The sequence below is a fragment of the Manis pentadactyla genome, chromosome 6, assembly GCF_030020395.1.
Source record: "Manis pentadactyla isolate mManPen7 chromosome 6, mManPen7.hap1, whole genome shotgun sequence".
Taxonomy (NCBI): domain Eukaryota; kingdom Metazoa; phylum Chordata; class Mammalia; order Pholidota; family Manidae; genus Manis; species Manis pentadactyla.
In genome coordinates, this window is record NC_080024.1 from 28,902,424 (window position 1) to 28,923,554 (window position 21,131).

At 38.0% G+C, this 21,131-nt stretch overlaps 1 protein-coding gene across 2 annotated transcripts in view; it reads right to left on the bottom strand.

Moving 5' to 3' along the window:
- Positions 1-19,386, bottom strand: part of CCNYL1 (cyclin Y like 1) — a 36,945-nt gene extending 17,559 nt beyond the window's left edge. Inside the window, exons 1-4 of one of the 2 annotated variants that reach the window (XM_036920291.2) lie at positions 18,921-19,386; positions 9,338-9,412; positions 7,647-7,681; positions 2,506-2,606 (exon numbers count right to left, since the gene is read on the bottom strand). In XM_036920291.2, the coding sequence (XP_036776186.1) occupies positions 2,506-2,606; positions 7,647-7,681; positions 9,338-9,412; positions 18,921-19,140 (431 nt within the window). In that variant the 5' untranslated portion in view covers positions 19,141-19,386. The remainder of the gene's footprint in view (positions 1-2,505; positions 2,607-7,646; positions 7,682-9,337; positions 9,413-18,920) is intronic. The other variant, XM_036920293.2, reaches the window with a different exon arrangement.
- Positions 19,387-21,131: the final 1,745 nt, after the last annotated feature.

The window sequence follows — 21,131 nt, forward strand, 5'->3', positions numbered from 1 at the left end:
TAGATTTTCTTTAAGTTACTGTTATTCACAGATGTTGTGTACTAGGCAACAACGAGGTTCTCTTATGTACTTCCCTTTGCCCTCAGTGTCTAAAACGAAGCACAAAATCATCGAGGGAAGGCAAATCTGAATTTTATAACTAGGCCTATAGTAATATTAGCACTTGTAAAAAGGCTTACAACATTACTAGCATCAAAGATGGATACTTCTATAGTGCTTCAGTTTCATCTTCGAATTGATTTTAAAATTACAGAATTTAAAGTTAAATGCTGAAAAGGACCACTGAATCTTAGAGACATTAAACAACCCATTTTACTGATAAGGGAACCAAGGCTTAACACTTGCCCAAGATCCCAGCAATAGTCAGAAGCAGTTCTCTTTCTCCTACACTCTAGCCAGTCCACAGTTCCCGAGTTTGGCTTCACACTGGGATCACCTGGGCTTTAAAAACAGCCTGGCTTTCCCATCAAGCCATTCTGATTCAACTGGTACTGAGTTATGACTTGGACCATTTTTAAAAGTTCCCCAGGTGACTGCAGTGTGTAGCAAAGTTTGGGAATGAATGAGTTAGGGTTAAGATCAGAATCACTGGGCGATGCTTTTGTCTACATTAAGCATGCCTCAGCTTATCAAAAGGCTTGAGAGAGGGGAGGGAGGGAGGGAGGTAGCGGCAGGCAGAATGTGTGTGTTCAGTCATGTATTTTTTGTTGTTGTTGATATCATTAATCTACAATTACACGAAGAACATTATGTTTACTAGGGCAGAGACATGTATTTTGATGGTTCTAATAAGGCTCACCTACCCCACTGACAACACTGCACTACTACCCTCAAGATAAACGTTTTTCAAAATAATTCCTAAAAGCTAAGTAACCTATTAATTTCTCAGTTAACCTTTATTTCACCAATAATGAATATACTCAATGACCATTTTTAAAACCCTCATTTTTTAATGGGAGCAAATTAGAACTTAAGTCTAATTTTTGGAAGTACAGTAAGTTGGGAAAAATATATGAAAGCTACTTGTCTGAGCAAGGTTAATCTTTAAAATTACTTTTGAATTATATACTGAAACTCAGAATCTCCTGAATTCAGAAGAGGCTTGGGCACTCTAGCCAAAGTAAAGTGGATTTTTACCTACAGATTTAGTTTCTTAGCTGAGTGAAAACATTCAGTGATTACTCAATAGGTGCCAAAGTTCAGGACTTTGAACAGTCAGGGCTCAACTTTTGCTGCAACACAATTTGACCTCAACTGTTTTATAAGTGAGAGAGGAAAAGTTACATTATTATGATTGAGACTTTTTAATTAAAGTAGAAGTTACTGATAATTCCTTAGCTAAAAAAGCTGATACCTTAGAAATAAAATTAAGTTTATAAGCTAATTATGTTTTTAAGACTGAAAAATGAAATTAGGAATAAGGATATTATATTTTCAAGTAGCATTTCCCAAACCGTGTTCTGCGAAATCAACAGTTTAATAATGTTCCTTGGACAATGCTTAGTGGGGTCCTATTTTGGTTTTCCTCTCTTAAAAGCATGAAAGATACATCTTAGGGTGTTTTGAAAGTGCATCTCCAGTTGTGGACTATGAAGAGTTCCCAGAAATTAAGGAACAGTTTTCATCAACAGAACCCTGTTCATGTTTAAGTATAAACCTGATGACCATAGCTATGTTTTCAAAACTTGATGTCTTTCGTTGTTCTCTGCTGTGGTTTCTTATAGACTGATACAGTGTCTTGAAAATATATTTATATATGTATACACTATCTATTAAAGTATTAAATACTTTAATTCATTAATTTGTTAACTTATTTTTAAATATAATATATATTAAATATAAATTAAATCAAATATATTTACATATTATTATAGATTTAAATAATTAATATAATATAAAAATAAAATTTATCAATTAAATATCTATTGATATTAAAACCTAAGTTAAACAAATTTCATCCAAAAAGAAATTAAGCTTGAAAATTTGTTCTTTAGGACTAATTTTGATACATTTTTCCTCATATTTGGACAATAGGAAGAAGTGAATTTTCACAAAGAAATAGTGCTGGGGGAAAAAATGCCAATAGGGAAAATCTGACAAAATCCAATTAAATTTAAATGCGGACACAGTCTATTGCCAGTAGGGGACAAGCTGTTCCTTCTTCCAAGAGTAGCTTCTAAAGTAATACACATTGTTTTAGGTCCATAGCTCATAAAGAAGTTTTCCTAGAAATCAACAATGTCTTAACAAAAATGTATCAAATAAAGATGTATATATACTTTTGTGGGATTTCTTATTTGCTAACTGGCTTGCCCTTTCACCATGCCATTCTAAGATTAAAATGGAAATTGAAGATTCATGTTTAGGTCCTTGAAAACTGATACCAGTTTCTCAACCTGATCACTGAAAAGGACAATCAAATGACTTAAATGACCGAGTTTGGCTAGAATGCATTTAGCATAAGGGAGTCTGTCACTCAGCCCTTGGCAACCTAGTTGTACTCACCATTTTATTGTGGTTCTAAGATTAGGCTGGCTGACTGTGCTGTCATCTAGAAATATTGTTGAGCATGAGCTATACTTTTTAGTAAGCTGCCCTGGAGATACCTGAAGGGGAAGGGAAATAGAAGAAAATGTCACAGTAAGTTAAACCTATAAAAGTGTGTTTTTTCCTTGGTTAAAATGTCACATGATAAAGCATTAAGATCTTTCTTATATTCCATGAACTGCTTGAGTATGTTACATGTGCAGCTCTATGGGAAACCCATTGGCTACTCTAACTTCCCCGGAGGAGTTTTGAGGAAGGGGTTATAAAATGCTGCCCTTGATACAGTACCTGTAATCAAACCTGGCAAGCACCTATTATAAATTCCCATTATAAGAACATAAAAAATCTAGAATAAGATTTCAATGTTTTTTTTTCTTAAGAAATGAAAAGCAGCTTTTCTATTTCTATTATTTATTTACACAATAAAATGTAATGCCTTACATAGTATTGATGCAAGAACAGTCTGTTGCAGGAAATAAAAGCCAGTAATAAATGTATTAGTTCAGGAGACAGTGTGATGAAACAAATGTTTCTGAGTCAGAGGCTATGTGTACCAGGGCTGCTCTATCTCTCACAAACTAGGGAGTCTTCAGTCTTGCTGGACCTCAGTTTCCTTATCTGGAGAAGAGAGTATTGCTTTAAGATTCTCTCACATCTCAAACCAGATAAAACAACTCTTGAGAATTTACCTTTCACTGTATATGTAAACTAGACTGCCATTACATTACTCAAGTGAGAACCTCAAAGAATACTTTTCACTTATTTCAAATTTTTATTTCTATTGTTTACTTGACTCATCAGGACACTCTCCTGCCTCACTCATACTGCTCTCTGCCTATGATGCCTTTTTCTTTCTCTTTTGTCCCAATGAGCTTGACCTCATCTACTTCCAGAATACCTTTGCCAGCAGCCATGCCACAAAACCTCTCCCTGTCTGCACACTTACACATCTAATTTACCACTTGTTACATGCTATCAACAGTTTGCAGGGTATGCTACACACAAGAAAATAAGCTTCTCCAAGAAGGAAGGACTCCTACTACTTACTCCTAGCTCCAGCTGCTGAGCACAGAATCTGAGATAAATTAAGAGGTTCAATAAATGTTTGACAATTGACTTAAAGTCAGTTATAATTGGAATGTAAATCTTACTACAGGTACAAATTAGTGAGAATTTATCTGCAGTGGTATCGGAGAGGTGACAGCAAACTTTTTGAGACCCTCTAGAGAATAAATTATCTTTAAAACACTTTAGAAGTATCCATTTGTTTGTGAAGAGCCCAAGAATACAGCAAGAGTCAAATACTGAAAGGTCTAGCCTATGTCAGGGCAATTCTCTTCCTTAAAGTAAGGCCAATAACCAAATCTCAGCCACTGTAATTAGCTGAAAGTAATAGAAACATTCTTTAAACCATAGAATACCAACAACTTTAATGCTTTTTTTGGTTGTGTTTTGTTTTTGTCTTTTACTAATTCAGATGAGCCTTCCTTCCTCCTATTAACATAAAAGTTTTTACTGTGGTGTCACACTCTCCCATCAGTAGTCCCCACAAATACACAAAAGATGGGCCAAGCAGAAAACCTAGTTGATGCTTTTTAAAATACAGAACATTTAAAAAACTCCCAGTAGCCAATAATCAGAAATAGCTATATGGCATATAAAAATGCCATTTTGCTTGTATCAGGTATTTTACTGCAAAGTCATTTAATTCCACATTAACAAAAGGTTCAAGGTGTTATAATTTTTGAAAAGTATCACTACGTGGAAGACTAAATTCTCCTATATGCTAGAAATGTTTTAACTATATCTAAAACTCTGATATGTTCCTTAAGCGATCTAGTTAATGTGTAATTTACTTTTAGAATCTCAAAAAAACAGCAAGAAAAATGAAAATTAATTCATTCAAAAACTTCTGTTCTAAATGGAAGAAAGTTATCTTTAAAGGTCACTACAATTAGAGTGTAATAAGGCATATGCTACACCACAGTAAAGTCAGTGGTAACCAAAATCTATGTATGGGGTAAATAAAACCAATAAAGTGCACCAAAATGTAGACTACTTGGTAGAGCTGTGGGTAATATTTGCCTTCATTTTCTTCTATTAAACATTTTTCTATTATGAATGTATATTGGTTTGTCTTTGAAAATATTAGTACTAAAACATTTAAAAATTTTAATTAGATGTGGTCTTACAGCCCTATAGGGGCTCATTTAGTGAATCAACAACAGTCTAATGGCTAGATCCAACCAAAGAAACACTGAACAATTCCTGCCTCAGCACAGGCCTGCTCCCAACTAACTCAAATTCTGTCAGTATCTAGTAATATCTAGTTATTTGCTAGAGGATGGAAGAAATACGCCTCTGAGCAAAGCCTGGATATTAGTTGACAGCACGTTACTTTCCCCTCATGTTGATTAAAACTTTGACATAATTATCCTTTTTGGTTAAAGCCTTACCATTGCTTGCTCACAACCTCAGTAAACTATACTGACAAACATAAGGATATAAAATGCAAATACCAAAAAAAAGTCAAACAGCAAAAAGCACTACTGACAATTTAATGCTCATGGGGATTATTTCAGTTTGTCACTAGAATAGGCAGTTTTTATTTTCATTCAGTGTTAACAGAATAGGTGGACTTTTACAGTCTTTACAAAAAAGGGAAGGGGTTACTTAGTAGACTTAAGGTGCAGTGGCAAAGACTAGCAAATGATCATATCTAGAAGTCTAGTGAGTCACCATCCAAAACTTACCATCAAAGGCCAAGTACCTGTTGAACTCTTATTCCCACCCACTGACCTTTCCCACTGTGCCTACTATTTATTTTAACCCATTAAAAAATAAAGCTGAATTTTACTTTTCCTCTCGCCTTTATCACAAGTTTTGGATATGTTTATTAAGAATTAATGTCTTTTAATTAACTTGAAAACTTAACATTTTATGCATTAAATTGAACTCTTAATCAAGGTTTTAGTAGAAAAGTATAATATGCTAATTATAGGTATAACCAACAATACTGTCTGAGTTAATATCATTAATAATTAAATGAAAACTTTAAACTTAGATTTACACTTTAAATATAGATTCTAAGTTTTGAATTAAACATGGTGATCTGACCACAAATCTATTTCCTCTCCCTCTTCTCAAAGCTGTCATTAGAATTAACAGCATAAAAGAAGATTATACATGTCATAGGATAAACAGATGACTTTTAATGCTTGAAAGATGAAAAGACTACATAAAGGAGTGACAACTGACATGGCAGACAGATGAAGCACAACCTTGGTGCCCAAAGAGAGCGATTCCAACAGGGATGAGAAAGCCTGTTTGTTCTGAAGAACCCAAGGTGGGCTTAGAATTCAGAGGCTCGGCCTCCAACTCCTTGCAGTGAGGCCCATCAGTTAGCAAGTCCTGCTCACCCAAGATGCTTCCAAATAGATTTTGAGAGACAGCCAGGGACCACCACCACACATTTGAGGGAAGCCTCCAATTAAGTAAGAGATCAAGACAGGAAAAAGGAATTGATGGCAGGGTACATTTCAGGAGCAGATGAAAACCTACCCCCAGAATCCTTGAACATCCTCAGATAAATAAGAAACTGCATTTGTCAAAGAACCAAATGCTGAAGAAAAAAAAATGACATAATATAAGAGAACTCTATAAATTAAAAATCAGACAAAGTTTCAGTAGAAGGGTTAGAATATAGTCAAGGAAATCTCCAGGAAGTGGAACAAAAAGACAAAATAGAAAATAGGAGGGGGAAAAAAAGATATAATAATACTAATTTAAGAGGTCTAACATCTAAATAGAAATAGGACTACCAGGAAAAAAAAAAAAAGAAGACACAGAGAAAATACCAAAGACAGAAAAAAAAATAATATAAGGAGAAACAGTCTGCAGACTTAATGGTCCTAATGAAAGTAAAAAGTCCACACCAAACCCTATCATGAAATCTTAGAATCCCAGGCATACGGAAGGTACTAAAAGGTTCCAAAGAAGGAAGGGGGGGGATTAAGTCAACCAAAATTGGTAATGTACAATGTATCATACAATGTCAATAGACTTAAAAGCAACACTGTAATTGAGAAGACAATAGAGAACTGTCTTTAGAACTGCAAAAATTAGCTTCAATGTAGAATACCATACTTATCAAATAAGGGGAGTTTCAGAGAAGCATAGTTCTTCAGCCCATTCTCAGGAAAATGTGCTCCAGTAAAACAAGGGATTATCAAGACAGAGGGAAACAAAAAATCTAGGACACAGGGGATCCAACACAAGATCCAACAGTTATGTGAGATCCCAGATGACTTCAGAGAGATATCCCAGGAAAATAAGCACAGAGCCAGCCTATGGCAAACCAGTCCATACTGGAATAAGATGACAAAAAGCTGGGGAAGGATGTCTCCAAGAAAAAAAACACAGAACAAATGTATTTTAGAAGACAGAAAATATTTTTGATAGGTATATGACAAAAGTTACATTTGGAGGGAAAAAAAAGCTGTTAGAAAACAGTAGAGTGAACACAGGAAATTAATTCCACAAAAAAATGAAGAATGTGAAATCAGGAAGACCAGCCAGGGAGTGACTTACTGTATTTGGCTATGTGAGATCATACTGGCTAAGAAAGGGGGGATTGGATTATCCAGGAGAAGTAGAGAGCTGCTCAAATTTCAGAAATATTTAAGAAACAGAATGAAGGGTATACAAGGTCTGCATAGGCAGAGAACTATAAGGATCAGCAGTGAACAGTACCTGCATACTCATAATAATGCAAACATTGATTCTGATTTAATAAAAACCATGATTATGTTGAAGGAATAGAGGGAGGGAAATAAGGCCACAACAGAGTGAGGAAGCTTTTACCTGCTATCATGGGAAGTCAATGAGAGAGTGCAATTAACTTAGCTATCATACTTTTGTTACTCTGGTTAAAAAATAAGTTTTAAAAATGATGGCAAAAAAATGGAAGAGATTCAGAAAATCTACAGAAAGAGGTCCATGTTAACAGTATTGGGTCCATTATATTTTTTAAGAATCATGGCAAACACTTTTAATTCAAATTATTGATTTCTTAATTAACTTTTCAACTGTTTACTTACATGGTTTAAATGGTTGCTCTTCCTCTTTTCTCGCACTAAGAACAAAGAAAATGATCAATTCTGATACAAATGCCACAGAAAAATAAAAAAATAGTTGATATTTGTCTGATGGATTACCAACAAAATGAGATAAAATTCCACTCTATTTTTTAAATAATTTCCAACAAAATTTATAATTTTCAGTCACCTAGCAAGTTGAGTCCCATGAAGTAAAATCTAAAAATTTATTTTTATTTTCTGACATTCTATATTAGGTACAAGTGAAAAACTCTCCATGTACAAAAGGGCAAAACAAGTTATACCAGGTGAGAAATTTAGCTAATAAAAAGTTCACCTAGTGGGTATCTGAGCCACTAACGAGTAGTATTTGCTAGTTCTACATTTCTACATAGCTTACTTTAATTATCAGGACTAACAGCCAATAGCTCTAAGAGCCAGTTTCTGGCTAAAAACTAATCTCTAGATACATGATGATCCCTGGAAGCATTCTAAATCACTTATTGGTAATCTACTAAAATACCTTACTGAAAATATTAATAGATCATACACATCGAAAAGTAACCTACCTCAAATTGACATTTTAAAATGAGTGCACTAACCTAATTGAACATATCAACAGCACACAAAAGCATTTTGCTCTAACAAAGGCCAGCAGAAGAATAAAAGCTCCAAAGAGGGTCTTGCACCTCACTTTGTTTCTTACACTGCCCCTCTAACTTGAGATGGCTTCATAGGCACACGTTCCTTACAACTGAGGAGAAAGGGCATGGGTTTCTTTTACTGTCTCCACACTCTCTCTACATGACCAATTCATGGATCTGGAAGAAACTGAGAAATACAATGATCCTAACCATAAATGATCAAGATGGACAAAGTACACACACTATGAAAATGCAGGTTAGAAACCCCCACTTTTTTACTGTGCTGCACTACTTCAAATATTATGAAACCCTCACTTGTATGTGATGAAAAACTTGGTCACATGTGGCTTTTTAGCAAATAAACTAGGACTTAACATAACATTAAGGAAAATAAGCAGGCAAGCAGGAGAGATAAAACATCGTACAGTTCTGATTCTCATCCTAAAACAAGGACACGGGAAATGTACACAAGTTTCACAAGCTGAGGCTAACCTTCTAGGACACCCATAGGTTATGTCTGCTCTGATATATCCTGGGCACAGAATTACATTAGGATGAGAAGCTTTCGAGTAGCTTAAAAGTTTTGAGTAGCATAAACCTGGATTTAAGATAGACTCATTTGGTTGATCACTGTGTAAAGTGGGGCCAAACTCACAGATTCAATCCCCATAAATAAACAATTGATTCTTCTGGTTTGTTAAATAAAAACCTGTTACCTAAATCCTCTCATTCACCTTTCAAATGTGTGCTCTTTGGAGCAAAGGGAAAAAAGGACAAAGCAGTATGCAGAAAGACCACATCTACATCATGTGGCCAATTGACTGTGTTTATAAAGAAGGGGCAAAAGGTGTCAACGGTCTACATGGTCTCCTCACTAAATTAGGGACAACTAAAGAAAAGCTTATCATCACATATTAAAATACGACAAATGAATACATGAAAAAGTGGAACATTTAAATCAATGTTTGAGTTTTTAAAAATACTTTCTATTATATACAAAAGAAAAACAGTTCTCAATCTTTTTCTCAGGGGAAAAAAATACTGTCTTACCATCAGTTTGAGATTTGCTCAGGAAAATTGTGCTTGCCCTTGGATGGTCAGAAGGGTTTGATTCCAAAGCTAAGTCTGTATAGGAAAAAGAAAGAAAGGTGTGATAATTTAGGTGAGGAAAAAAATACATGACTTTTAAAAATAGCTACACATCAATTGTAATCACTTTTAACAGTCTTGGGAAGAATTTTAGTAATGATAAGCCAGCTTTAGTAAAGACAGCAATATAAAAATTCTATTGGGAAATTGCACAATTGTAGAACCTCTCCATATATGTGGAATAAAACCAGGCTGTAACTTTTTTTAACTTGTACCTAAATAATCTTTGCAGCTTTTAGATGAATCATATGTGTGTCTTTCCCCTTCAACTTATCAGTTAAAAAATACTGACACCTTCCAGAAAGTTTCAAGAAGCCAGTTATGCTGTGGCCTATTACTGCTGGATACCAGCTCAATATATCATACATGTCAAAAACCAATAGCTGCTTTTAGCAAGTGTTCTTTAGACAATCAAATGGCTGATTCTAACTGTATTCAAATGAACTCATTTAGTTAGCTGTCATTTATTTGGGGGCTATACATTATGGCAGACTTAAGAGGACTACAAAAAAGTTCAATGTTCTACTCTGTAGGAACTTTTCCATGAGAGTAAGTGTTTTTTAACTTTTGCCCTCAATTTCCAAAGCTAAACTCTTACTTCTTCCTTCCATACTGAATGATTAATATGGGTCTTCAACAAGAGTACTTTGTGGAGCAGATGACAGAATGCTTGTGAAAAATTTTGGCCATACCTACATAAAGGCATGTCTGCCTGTAGTTCCCCTTGTACCAACGTGGGATAGTCCTCTATTTAGGCAAGAATACAAAACAGGAACCAGATTTTGCATAAAACAAAGTCTGCCACCATATGGGATAATCAAGTTGTCATTAAAAACAACAACAACAACAACAACCTATGAACACTCCCCAGCAATGTCCACCTCAACCACTTAACCAATCTTGTAAGAAACTGGACAAAGATCCTGACAGAATAGTGGCTGATATTCCCCAAGCCACATAACCGTCCTACTTTTAAGGGGGATTTGATGGTCAAATTGAAATACACTGTATCCCTGGATCTTAGAAAATCAAAATGCACAGATATACTAAAAACGAATCAGTCTAGTAGTGGATATTGTTTAACTCAGCATTCACAAATTTATCTACCTACATTCCTTTTTTTCCACCAAGTGATAAAGTTAAAATCTTGCAGGAACATAATTTGGGACTTCCCACTTTAAGTTAGGAATCTGAACCATCCATTTTAATAGTACTGCTAGCATGAAAAATTTATTTAGCTATACCAGATGTTTTGTTCTTCACTGAAATTCCTCACTGAATCTGAAGTTTATCAAACTGCCTTCGGAGAAACCATTCAACATTTTTATGCAAAAGACTCATGTAAATTTTTTTCCACGTATTTAAAAAATGAGACAATGCTGGCTATTTAAATTCAAATTCAGTTGTGCACAAAGTGGCAGGCAGATACTCTCACAGCTGCCTCTAACCTAAGGCTTCTGAAAGGATTCATGACTATTTCCTACCAAAAAGAAAGCAAATACACTACATTTGAATCTAAAAAATAAGTAGAAATGTTGACAGAAGTAGCCATATTACATATAGTGCCTATGGCATGATAAAGTTTACTTGAAAATTTCAACAGAAGTCCAGGAAAAATAAGTACCAAAATCAAAGTAGGAGCAGGCTTAAAACACACTCTCTCTCTCTCTCCCAACCCCGCCCCACCAAAGCAAAATGTGCTACTAAGGATCTAAAAAATGTGCTACTAAGTATCTACAAAAATCAAGAAGCTGGGACAAATGACATCATGCTTTAGAAAAAGCAAAATTAGCCCAAGTGACAAGAAAAGAGCTGGCACTTCCTCGACCCTACCTAGGGTGGCACATGCCCCGGGACTGGCCTGAGTCCTCCCAAGAACCGGAAGAGAAAGGCATAGGAGTACCCTAGGATCTCTAGCTAGTCTGGAGCTGCTGGACACACTCCATTTACCAAAATGGAGAGACAAGCCTTTTCAAGAGATCAGTAGAAGACAGTGAACTTAGGTTCTCAGATCGTTTAATTCCTGAGTACCTAATTAATTTGGTGAACTCTGGTTATACAAGTCAATACATATTTTTTAATTAAAAAAAACATTTTTTAATACGTAAAATTAAGCTATTTTTCGATAAGATTTTCCTTAACCTGCTACTCAGAGAGATGTGGTTAATCAGCAGTACTGATAATCACACTAAAGCTGGGAATAGGAATAAGTTGCTGCTCAGTCTTTTAACAAATATTTTGTCATGAGCAAAATTTGCAAGAGCTAAAATAATGCTTTGTTTAAAAATAACCCATAAACTCACAACCATTACTTTTAGTTGCTTTTCTTATACTGTTAAAAAATTATCTCTAATCAGTATACCACTTAAGCCCTTTTTTGTTACTGACACGTGATCTCCACCCCACTGCAGCATATTTACTGTTTAATGGATACATACTGGCCCATCAAGTGCTATTGCTATACTTTTATTTAACCATCCACCTATTGTTGAGGTTTAGGTTTATAAAGTTCAAGTCTTATAATATTATGAGAAAAATCTTCACATGTGTTGTTTTTTAGATTAGTATCTAAACAATCTTCTCAGGTAAGATCTTCAAAATAGGATGACTAGACCAAAGGTTAGATTGTTTTCATGGTTCAATGTATAATAATACTAAATTACTTTTTAAAGATGGTGGGGGTATATTAAGTATATAATGCTACCAACCATACCAATTTTAGCTCTGACTCCAGGTTTGGATACTTGGAAGGGGAAAAAATTCTACTGATGTGAATGAGGAACCTCACTGTGTCTCTAATTTGCTTTGCTTTGATTACAGTTTGATCATTTTCCCATAGTTAACAGTCTACTTCTACTTTGATGTGCTGCCTATCATTTGTATGTACTCATTAGGGTTTTCAGAAAACATCAATCTTCTCTCTCTAGCCTACAATATGTTTTTATATAACGTGTTTTTTGCTAATGACAAATGCCACTTTGCTCCTTTATAGAATGGATAATTAAGATATTAGTGAACTCACATATATTTCTGCACTCTCCATTGTTCTCCCAAGAACTTAGAGATTATGATAAATAATACTATATTATTTTTACTATCACAAAGATTGCCAACTATTAAGCAAAGCATTACCACTCTTACCAACATGCACAGTGATTTAGAGATACGTCAGGAAATTGTGCATCTTGTATGTGAATCCTTCCAAACATTATTTCTTTAGAAACCTCTAAGAATGTTTTAATGGAAGAGAAATATTCCTGAGCTCATGATTAGAGGTTATGATTAAAATTGTATTTGAAGACCCACTGCTTTCTTATTATCAATTTAAGTTACAACTTAGTTTGACAGCATGATAGGTTGAGTTGGAAAAGTATGCCTTCAATATTAAACTTGGGTCTTAATGTAAGGATTTTTCAGAGGAAATCCATAAAGCACCACTGATACCCAATAACTGCTTTTCCCCTTATCTAAGATCCTATAAAATGTAAGATCCATCTCTATTGCACAGATGTTAAAAATGTGAAAACACAGGCAACTTAGAATAAATGAAGTGCATTATTAAAGGCTAAAAGTAATAAAATTATGCAGTCATAAACTATCAATAAATGATTTTCCTTGTCAAAATATTAGAGGGAGAGGGTAGTAACCAAGAAATTATCTGACAGAATTGATTTCAATATATTCCAATTAAATAGATGACAGCAGTTTCTGTGCCAACTACAGGGCACCTGTTTACCTAAGGTTTCCCTGCACTTACTGAACTACACTATCATCCCTGTATCATACATTGTAATAGTTTTATGGCCCATCACACAATCATTTTGAGCCTTACAATTACCATGTACACTGATGATTTTTACCTCTTTGAGCCCCCACTTTCCAGCCTAGTCAGGTAATTCCTCCCCAATGGCCTTGAGCTGGCTTGCCTCACCAGAGGACACACAGCAGAATCTTGGGTCCCCCCCAGTCTTACTGCTCACTTGAGCCTGCCTTCTGCTTTTCTTGCCCCTGATGATCCTAACTCTGGCTTCCAGACCTCTTTGGCACCTGCCTCTACACTGGTTCTCAGTCTTTAGCCCTCTATCCTCATTTTAGTGACTATGACTGAGATGTGACATTTTACATAGTGAAGTACACCTTTCTTCCTTTCTGTATTTCTAAAAAGTACTTTGCTTAATTTCTTGGATTTTTAAGAACATTTCTGAGTTTGCAGGTTACCTCCATTTCACATTATGCAATGTTGCTGTTTTAATTCTAAAGCTTAGTTACTTTAATACACTAGAAAAAGGTAAGAAAAAAGGTAGTAACCAAAGAAGCCCACATCATGAGTCTTTCTATAATGGCTATTTACTATATGCCTGATACCTGAATTTACAATCATCTATCACATCTCACTTTTAAAACTTTGGACAAGTTAATTCATTAACTCTCAGAGCCTGTTTTCTCACATGGAAAACATTAATTCCTGTACTAATGCAAAACTCTGTGAGAATCAAATGAAATGCAAGAACTATCTATATATACTATATAAAGCAAAATAACAAACCTTTCATTAACTCAAAAGCAAAAGGTGAACAATCAGCATTTCATTGGAAGGTGTATGAAATATCCACTCATTACCCATATCCAAATATATTAAGCAATTACCAGCTTTGGCTCCCCATTAAAAGAAAGGGGTAACACACAATCAGCAAGAGTTTCTCCCAGTGTTTTTATTTTAATAAGCAAATACATATTTTCCTTCCTTCTCCAGTAGATTATCATTATGTCCTCTCTTTACTTTTTCAGGTAATAAATCCTGGCCATCACTTCACAGCAGTAAAGTCAGAGTCTTTTTTACAGTGCCACAGTTAACTTTGGGGATGTACCAATTTGTTTCACCCCCTTACTGGACATTTGAGTAATTTCCAATATTTTGCTTTAAAAAATAATGCAACAAAACTTTGTGAATATGTGGGTTCATGTTTATGGTATACATCTTCAGGTTGAATTCCTCAACATGGATTAACTGCATTTGCAGTGTTGTGAGATTGTGCCAACTTCCCCTTCACAGGGTTGGACCATTTTGCATTTCCACCAGCACTATATGAATGTAACTGTTTCTTCATAGACTCAAAGAATGTAGTGTCAAGGTTATGAATTTTCTCCCAACAGGACAGAAAATATAGTATGTAGTTTTATTTTGCATTACTCTTTATGTGTGAAGACTTGTTCAAGGGTCACCTGTATTTCTTTTCCTGTGACTTGTCCATTCATATATTTGTTACCTACATTTAGATTCACTTAATTTCTTTCAGTCAGTCTATTTTAGGCCCTTCTTTTTTTGTTCAAGCCACTGTGACCTCTCCTGAACTACTGCACCAGCCTTCTGCCTGGTCCCCCTGCTTTCACCCTTGCCTGATTCAGTCTATTCCAATACAGCAGCTACTGTCTTATTTTTTTTAAGTTAACATCATTCAAGCTGCACATAATCCTCCAGTGGCTTCCCATTACAACTTAAAATGCAGATATTTTTCAAGGCCCTCTAGGCATACAGTCCACCACATTCCTCCTGGCATCCCTTCCACTGTGCTTCAGCCATCCCTGTGTTCTTCTGGGCTTTGCCTGCACCAAGCATATTCCCATCTAAGGAACTCTGCATGGAAGCCTCTTTGCCCACATCCTCACACAGCTCCCTCCCACTTTCAGAGCAGCTGTTTTTAGCCACCCCATGTAAAACTGCCCTCCTCCCCAGTCTATTACCCTCTTTTATTTTCTTCTTAGCACTTTACTATCTGATGTTCTTGATTACTCAAGTGTTGTCTCTCCCTGGTCCCTCTAGAATATAAGGACCTGAGTTAGGATAGGGGCACAGTTTGTCCTGCATCTGGAATGTTGCCCAGTATCTGTTTCAGTGTACCCAAAACCAGTTAAGTTTCTCCCAAGTTTCTCACACCTTCTAAGATTTCTTCTAATGCTGTCCTTTGATATGTCATCTAAGACCAACATTACTTTCAGATCTCTTAGAGTAGTTACTCAGATTAAATACACTAGACAGGCTACTATGAACCTAAAAGAAACCTAAGAGAGGAATTCTAATGTCCAGTGAAAAACCAATGGTAACCTTAATGTTCAAATATCTTGACTACAAAATGACTCATCCTACAGTACACCATCTGTATTCTATAGGGAGGTACAATGCTTCAGTTTTTCTCTGTATCCGCAGAAAAAGCATTATAATGGGACTGTGTATGATTTTACTACAAAAGATGCCTAACAATACAGGGTGGGGAAATGAATGATGCTCCAATCACTGGACGCTACACTGAACGGTTATTAAAAGGCATGCAGTGGAGCTGCATGCAGCTGCATGGAAATAACGCCCTGGAGCACTCTCTAGGAGTCAAGCAGGATGGGAGCTTTATGTCATTACTTCTCTTTACAACAGTAAGTTACAAAGCAGCACATGGTGACCTTTACATATAAATGCATACCAAAGGTTCAAGAAGAATCCACACCAAAACAGTAATAGAAATTTGAATGTTATGATTGAGTGAATGGCTTTTCTGTAGTTTCTAAACTTTTACATCAAATGCTTATTAATATTGCCATCAAAAAAAGTTAAAAAAAAAAAAGAGGGTTTAAAATAGCTCCTGGAAAGAGGAAAGATCTATTGCTCAGAAGTTTTTCCACAGCATATTGCCAATTCTTCCCTACTCACACCTCATGGGGAGGAGGAGGAAGGGACCACTTGACAGAGCACCTTTAGCCACTAAATTAGCAAAGCTCGTTAGGTCAAAACATAAACAGCTATATGAAAAGTTGGTGTAATAATAAACTTGGATAATAAGACTTAAGTATCTTTGTTTCTGATACTACCTTCAGTTACATTAGACATACTTAAAGGCAAATAGTAGAAAAATTATTTTGAGTAATCTGAAATCTATACTAGGTTCTTTCATGGAAATATTCTGAAATGTTTCAGAACAACAAGGTAGCACACAATTTATGTATGACTTTGTCTAAGTAACCAAATAATTCATCATTGTAAAAAGCCAAAATGTTTTACATCTAAGTTGGTATTTTTCAGTTTCCAAGGAAAGTAATAAAAAATTTAAATAAAGACATTAAAAACAAACTTTCAATGTGCCTATACTTTACATTTGGTATTCTGACCTTGTTTCTATGGAAACTTACTAAAAGGCAAGTGCTGAAATTGAGGTTTCTCATCACTTCAATGAATGCCAAAAAACAATTTTAAGAAAAATTGAAATTTCGTGTTAAAGATAAAAAGGTAAGTTCTGTACTCAAGAACTCTTTTTCAACTTTTCTGACTTAGCACTCCTTACCATAGTCTTATATTAAAACTGGTACCATACCTGCCCTCTTACCAGCTTTGCCTAATGTCCTTCTATCCAGGGCATTCTCAGCGTCAGTTAGAGGTCACTGGAACAACCTCTTTAAAATACACCAACAAATTTACCTGACTGGTAAATTTAGGCTATTCCATGGCTTCTATTTTTATTCTTATCCATTGCAGTGAATGTGTAGACATTAGATGGGGAGGTAAATGTTGCTTCTGAGCTGTGTACAATAAACTGAAGGAAATAATCAAGATTGGAGTAAAATGAGATAGGCCTACCTTATAGATAAATTATAAAATATAAAATGCATTCTAAAGAGTTTTTTAAGCACCCCAAGAAATTAATTTGGTGTATCACCTCCACGTCAGTCTTTTCTGTTCAGTAGCTATGATACAATCATTTCAGACCTCTAATTCTTGGTTTATTCATCAGCAACACAGGAAGAATATACACAGGCCTTATATGTAGTTGGAAGGGCCAAAGGAGATATACATGAAAATGTGTTGTTTAATCTTAAAAGAATTACATAAAGGTCCTATTTAGTCTTTCATTCAGCAGAATCCATTTACTAATTGGTTTGGAAAATCACTCACAGACTTACTTTACAGCACCAAGAGAACAGAAGTTTTCACAAGTACTTACACATGCTTTGTTTTTAAAGGTACAATTAATTCACATTATTTGCTCATTCTTTCACAATATGTTAATATTCTGAAAAGGGAGTACTTCCCAGTTACACAGCCAAACCCATCATTTGGTGAAACAACCGGCTTAATTATTATGACTTGTAAAAAAATAAAGAGTCCAACTAAAGCTTAAAGAGCAGAAAAGCTGACATTTCTTCCATGAAATAACCTGACACTTAAATGAAACAAATGGGAATGGGGTTTAAGTATACAGTGTTCTTATAATACAATGTTTTCTACTTCAAAAACACAGTCTTCATTAAAGAGCCACGTTTTTACCCAGAATTATTTTTACTTAGAAAACATTCCTTTCCAAAATTGCAAAAAATCAAACATTTCCTCTCTTCTCCACCCCCTCACCCCGCCCCGCGCTCCGCGCCCAGCCATTTAATCTGAAGAACTTTTACCTCAACAATCTTAACGTCGAACAGGATTCTAACAGGATTCTAGCGGAGGTGGGGGGCGGGGAGGCAGGGAATCAAACGTTCTTGCGCAGTATCTGGGATCCTAACTCCGAAACCTTTATGTTACAAATTAAAGTCTAAATTTATGTTTCTTCTTTTATGAAACTTTTGGCCAACAGTCTCACGAGCACCCCAGCTCTCCTTTGGAAAAGGCAACGTGTAAGTGAAATGTTAAGTCACTAAGTAGGGCTGAAGTCATATTTGTGTCAAAGTAGGAATTTTTAAGTAATCAGAACCAGACAGGTTCTCCTTTGGGTAAAAACTGTTCTCTGTAGCCCTGACAGTAACATTTCACACTGTTCAGAGTTATTTCAAGCCCCCTCTCCCACCATTTTCTTTCCGTGTCCAAATTGTAGTTACTTCAAAGGAATAAAGCAGCTTCTATGGAGGCGACTGAAAAACCAGCCTACTTAACAAGCTAGATTCTCCTAGTCAATCTCTATTCTGAATTTAAATAACAAATCCTAAAATGTTTTCGTCTGAATCGTCCCGTGAATCAACTACCTTACCGGGTGGGAGGAAGGGTAACATGAAGCCCTTGCCTGGTTCCTTCACTTAGGTACCATCTGGTTTAAGAATAGGGAGGTGGGATGGATACCCCCTAGGTGGGGTATTTAGGTTTTCATTGAGAAAAGGGAGAGAATACACCAAAAAGTCTTTATAAGGTCCCACAGAGCCACAAACAGGAAGGGTCGCGGACTGTAGGGTCTCAGGCCGGGGAGGGAAACGGGCACAGGGAGAAGAACTGGGCGTTCGGGTTAAGGAGGACGGAAAGAAACCGGCCGGGCGCACTGGGTAAAGAATACGGGGTGGGGACGCCAGGCAGAGCCAGCCGTCGTCGCCGGTGCCCAGTCCCGGGAAAGCTGGCTCCGGGCAGGAAGGAGCCCGAGGCGGCGGCTCTCTCCCGGGGGAACCGGGAAGGCGGGGGCCAGGGGTGCGCCCGGTCACGGACGGCGCCGGACCCGTCGGGGGAGGGCGCCCGCCGCCTCACCTTCGGGCATCTCGCGGTCGCTGATGTGCTGCAGGTGATGGCCCTCGCCGGCTCCGAAATCCAACTCCGCGGGCTCTGCGGCCGCCGGCGCTGCTGCCACCGCCTCCCCGGCCGCCGCCTCGTAGCCCTCAGACTCGTAGTCTGGCTCCGCCGGCCCCGAGCGCCGGCCCAGCTTGGGGCTGGCATTGGGGGACACGCAACAGGTCAGCGTGTTCCCCATGGGGCGCCTCCACTTCTCGCTGTCGCCGCCGCCAGCGGTCGCCCCCCGACTCCGCCGCGTTCAGCAGTCACCCCCTCCCCCAACAATGGCGCGGCCGGCACCCGCAGCCCCGGGCTATGCCGGGGCTGAGCCGCGCATACAGGCGCGGCCTCGCCCGCTGCTCGCCCGCCCACCCCGCCGCCGGGCCGCGGGCAGGGCTCCGGCCCCGGCCGCACCCCCGCCGCAGCGCCACTACCGCCTCCCCAGAGCTGACTAGCGTGCGAGGGCGGCGACCAGCCGGCTCATTTAAAAGGGGTGGGGACCCGACCAGCGCCGAGAGGCGCAGCCACTGCGGAGAGAGAGTTCTGACGGAGCCCCTCCTCCTTCCGTCACCGCCTCCTACTGAGGGCCGCTTGCCTGGCTGGCGCCTGCCAACCGGAATGCGTCCTTTGGTCACCTGGTTAGGAGGGATCAATCACGCCCAGAGTTCCCTCCAAGTGCCCGCCTCGGAGCACAGAACGTGACTCACAATGCCCCCTCCCTCCCCCGCTCTCCCTCCGGCCTGCGGCTGCTCCGCCCCGCGCGAGGCGAAACTCGGACTCCAGTTTCCATTCACCGCGTGCAGCCCGGAGCTTTCCGGTCCTGCGGGAAGAGCAGCAGGCGTTTGTTAATCGAAGCACCTTGGTCAGTGGGCTCTATAGAAAGCCCCCTTTAGTAAAGGTTCGGTTCCGTTAGCAACTTGGTTTCACCGGGCCTGACAGCTGATTCATTTCATATGTTGTCCACCCAACTACGCCGAACTGCTGACCGCTTTTGTAACTAAATGCTCCTCTTCTCCTGCCTCCCAAAAAGTGTTCGTTTTTTTCCCGTAACTTGATCATAACAACTCCCGGGGCCCTGGTCCTACTCAATGAAAAGCTGTGGCTGCGTGTCTTGAATGAGACTCGATGACACGTCACCCCTCCACTTCCTCACCGGTAAAATAGGGACGGACCTCGTCCCTCCCAGCTCCGAACGCTGAGATTCGCCCCCTCGCTTTTCCCGCCCATTTCTCTCTTGCACGGCAGGAGTTTCCAGGTTTTCCATCCTTGGCCAAAACCAATGCATAAAGTACGTTTTTCTCATCCAAAACTGAGGACCACAAAGTGGGGATACCACGGTCCTGATTTGATGATAATGATAGTTAACTTTGGGCAAGCACTTACATGACCATTACAAGTGAAGTATTCATTTAACCCCCAAAAGCAATCCTCATTTTACAGATTTTATAGAAAAACTGAGCCGCAGAAGTAATGTTCCCAAAGTCACAAGACTGCTCGGGGATGTTGGTCCAGGATTTGATCCCAGAAAGCGTGGATCCCCACAGGCTGATTATTATAAAATAAAGGTAGAAGTAAAACTTGGGAAGAGGTGGCTTGTATATCAGGATTTTTTTTAAAACAACAATTAATTAGCACACAATATAGGTAGGTCACAGGGAAGGCAGTATAACATGGAGAAGACAAGTAGTGACCCTATAGCATTTTACTATGCTGATGGACAGTGCTTGCAATGGGGTTGGGGTGGAGTACTTGATAATATGGGTGAATGTTGAAACAGCAATGTTACTCATGTGAAACCTTCACAGAGTGTATATCAGTGATACCTTAATTTTTTTAAAAAAAGGAAGAACAATTTTTTTGGTGTGGATTTTAAAATGTTCTCCCTTCAAACAAACAATATTGTGGCTCTTATATTCAAAGCAGGTTATAAACTTCTGAGCCTTTGTCCCCTGGGTACCTACCAATGTGGTGCTTCTCTTGCATACTCTGTTTTGGTATGTTAAATGGCTATATGGGCTGCTGATTACTAAACAGTTCTTAAAAGCTGTTGTATAATAGTTAAATAAAAAGCTGGACTGGTTAAAAAAGAAAAACAAAAAGTTCTCCTTTCATTCCACATTTTCTCCTTTGTGCCAGGTGCTGTTTGTGTGAAACATTCCTGCCCTCAGTGAACTCAGGAAGATGGGAAAA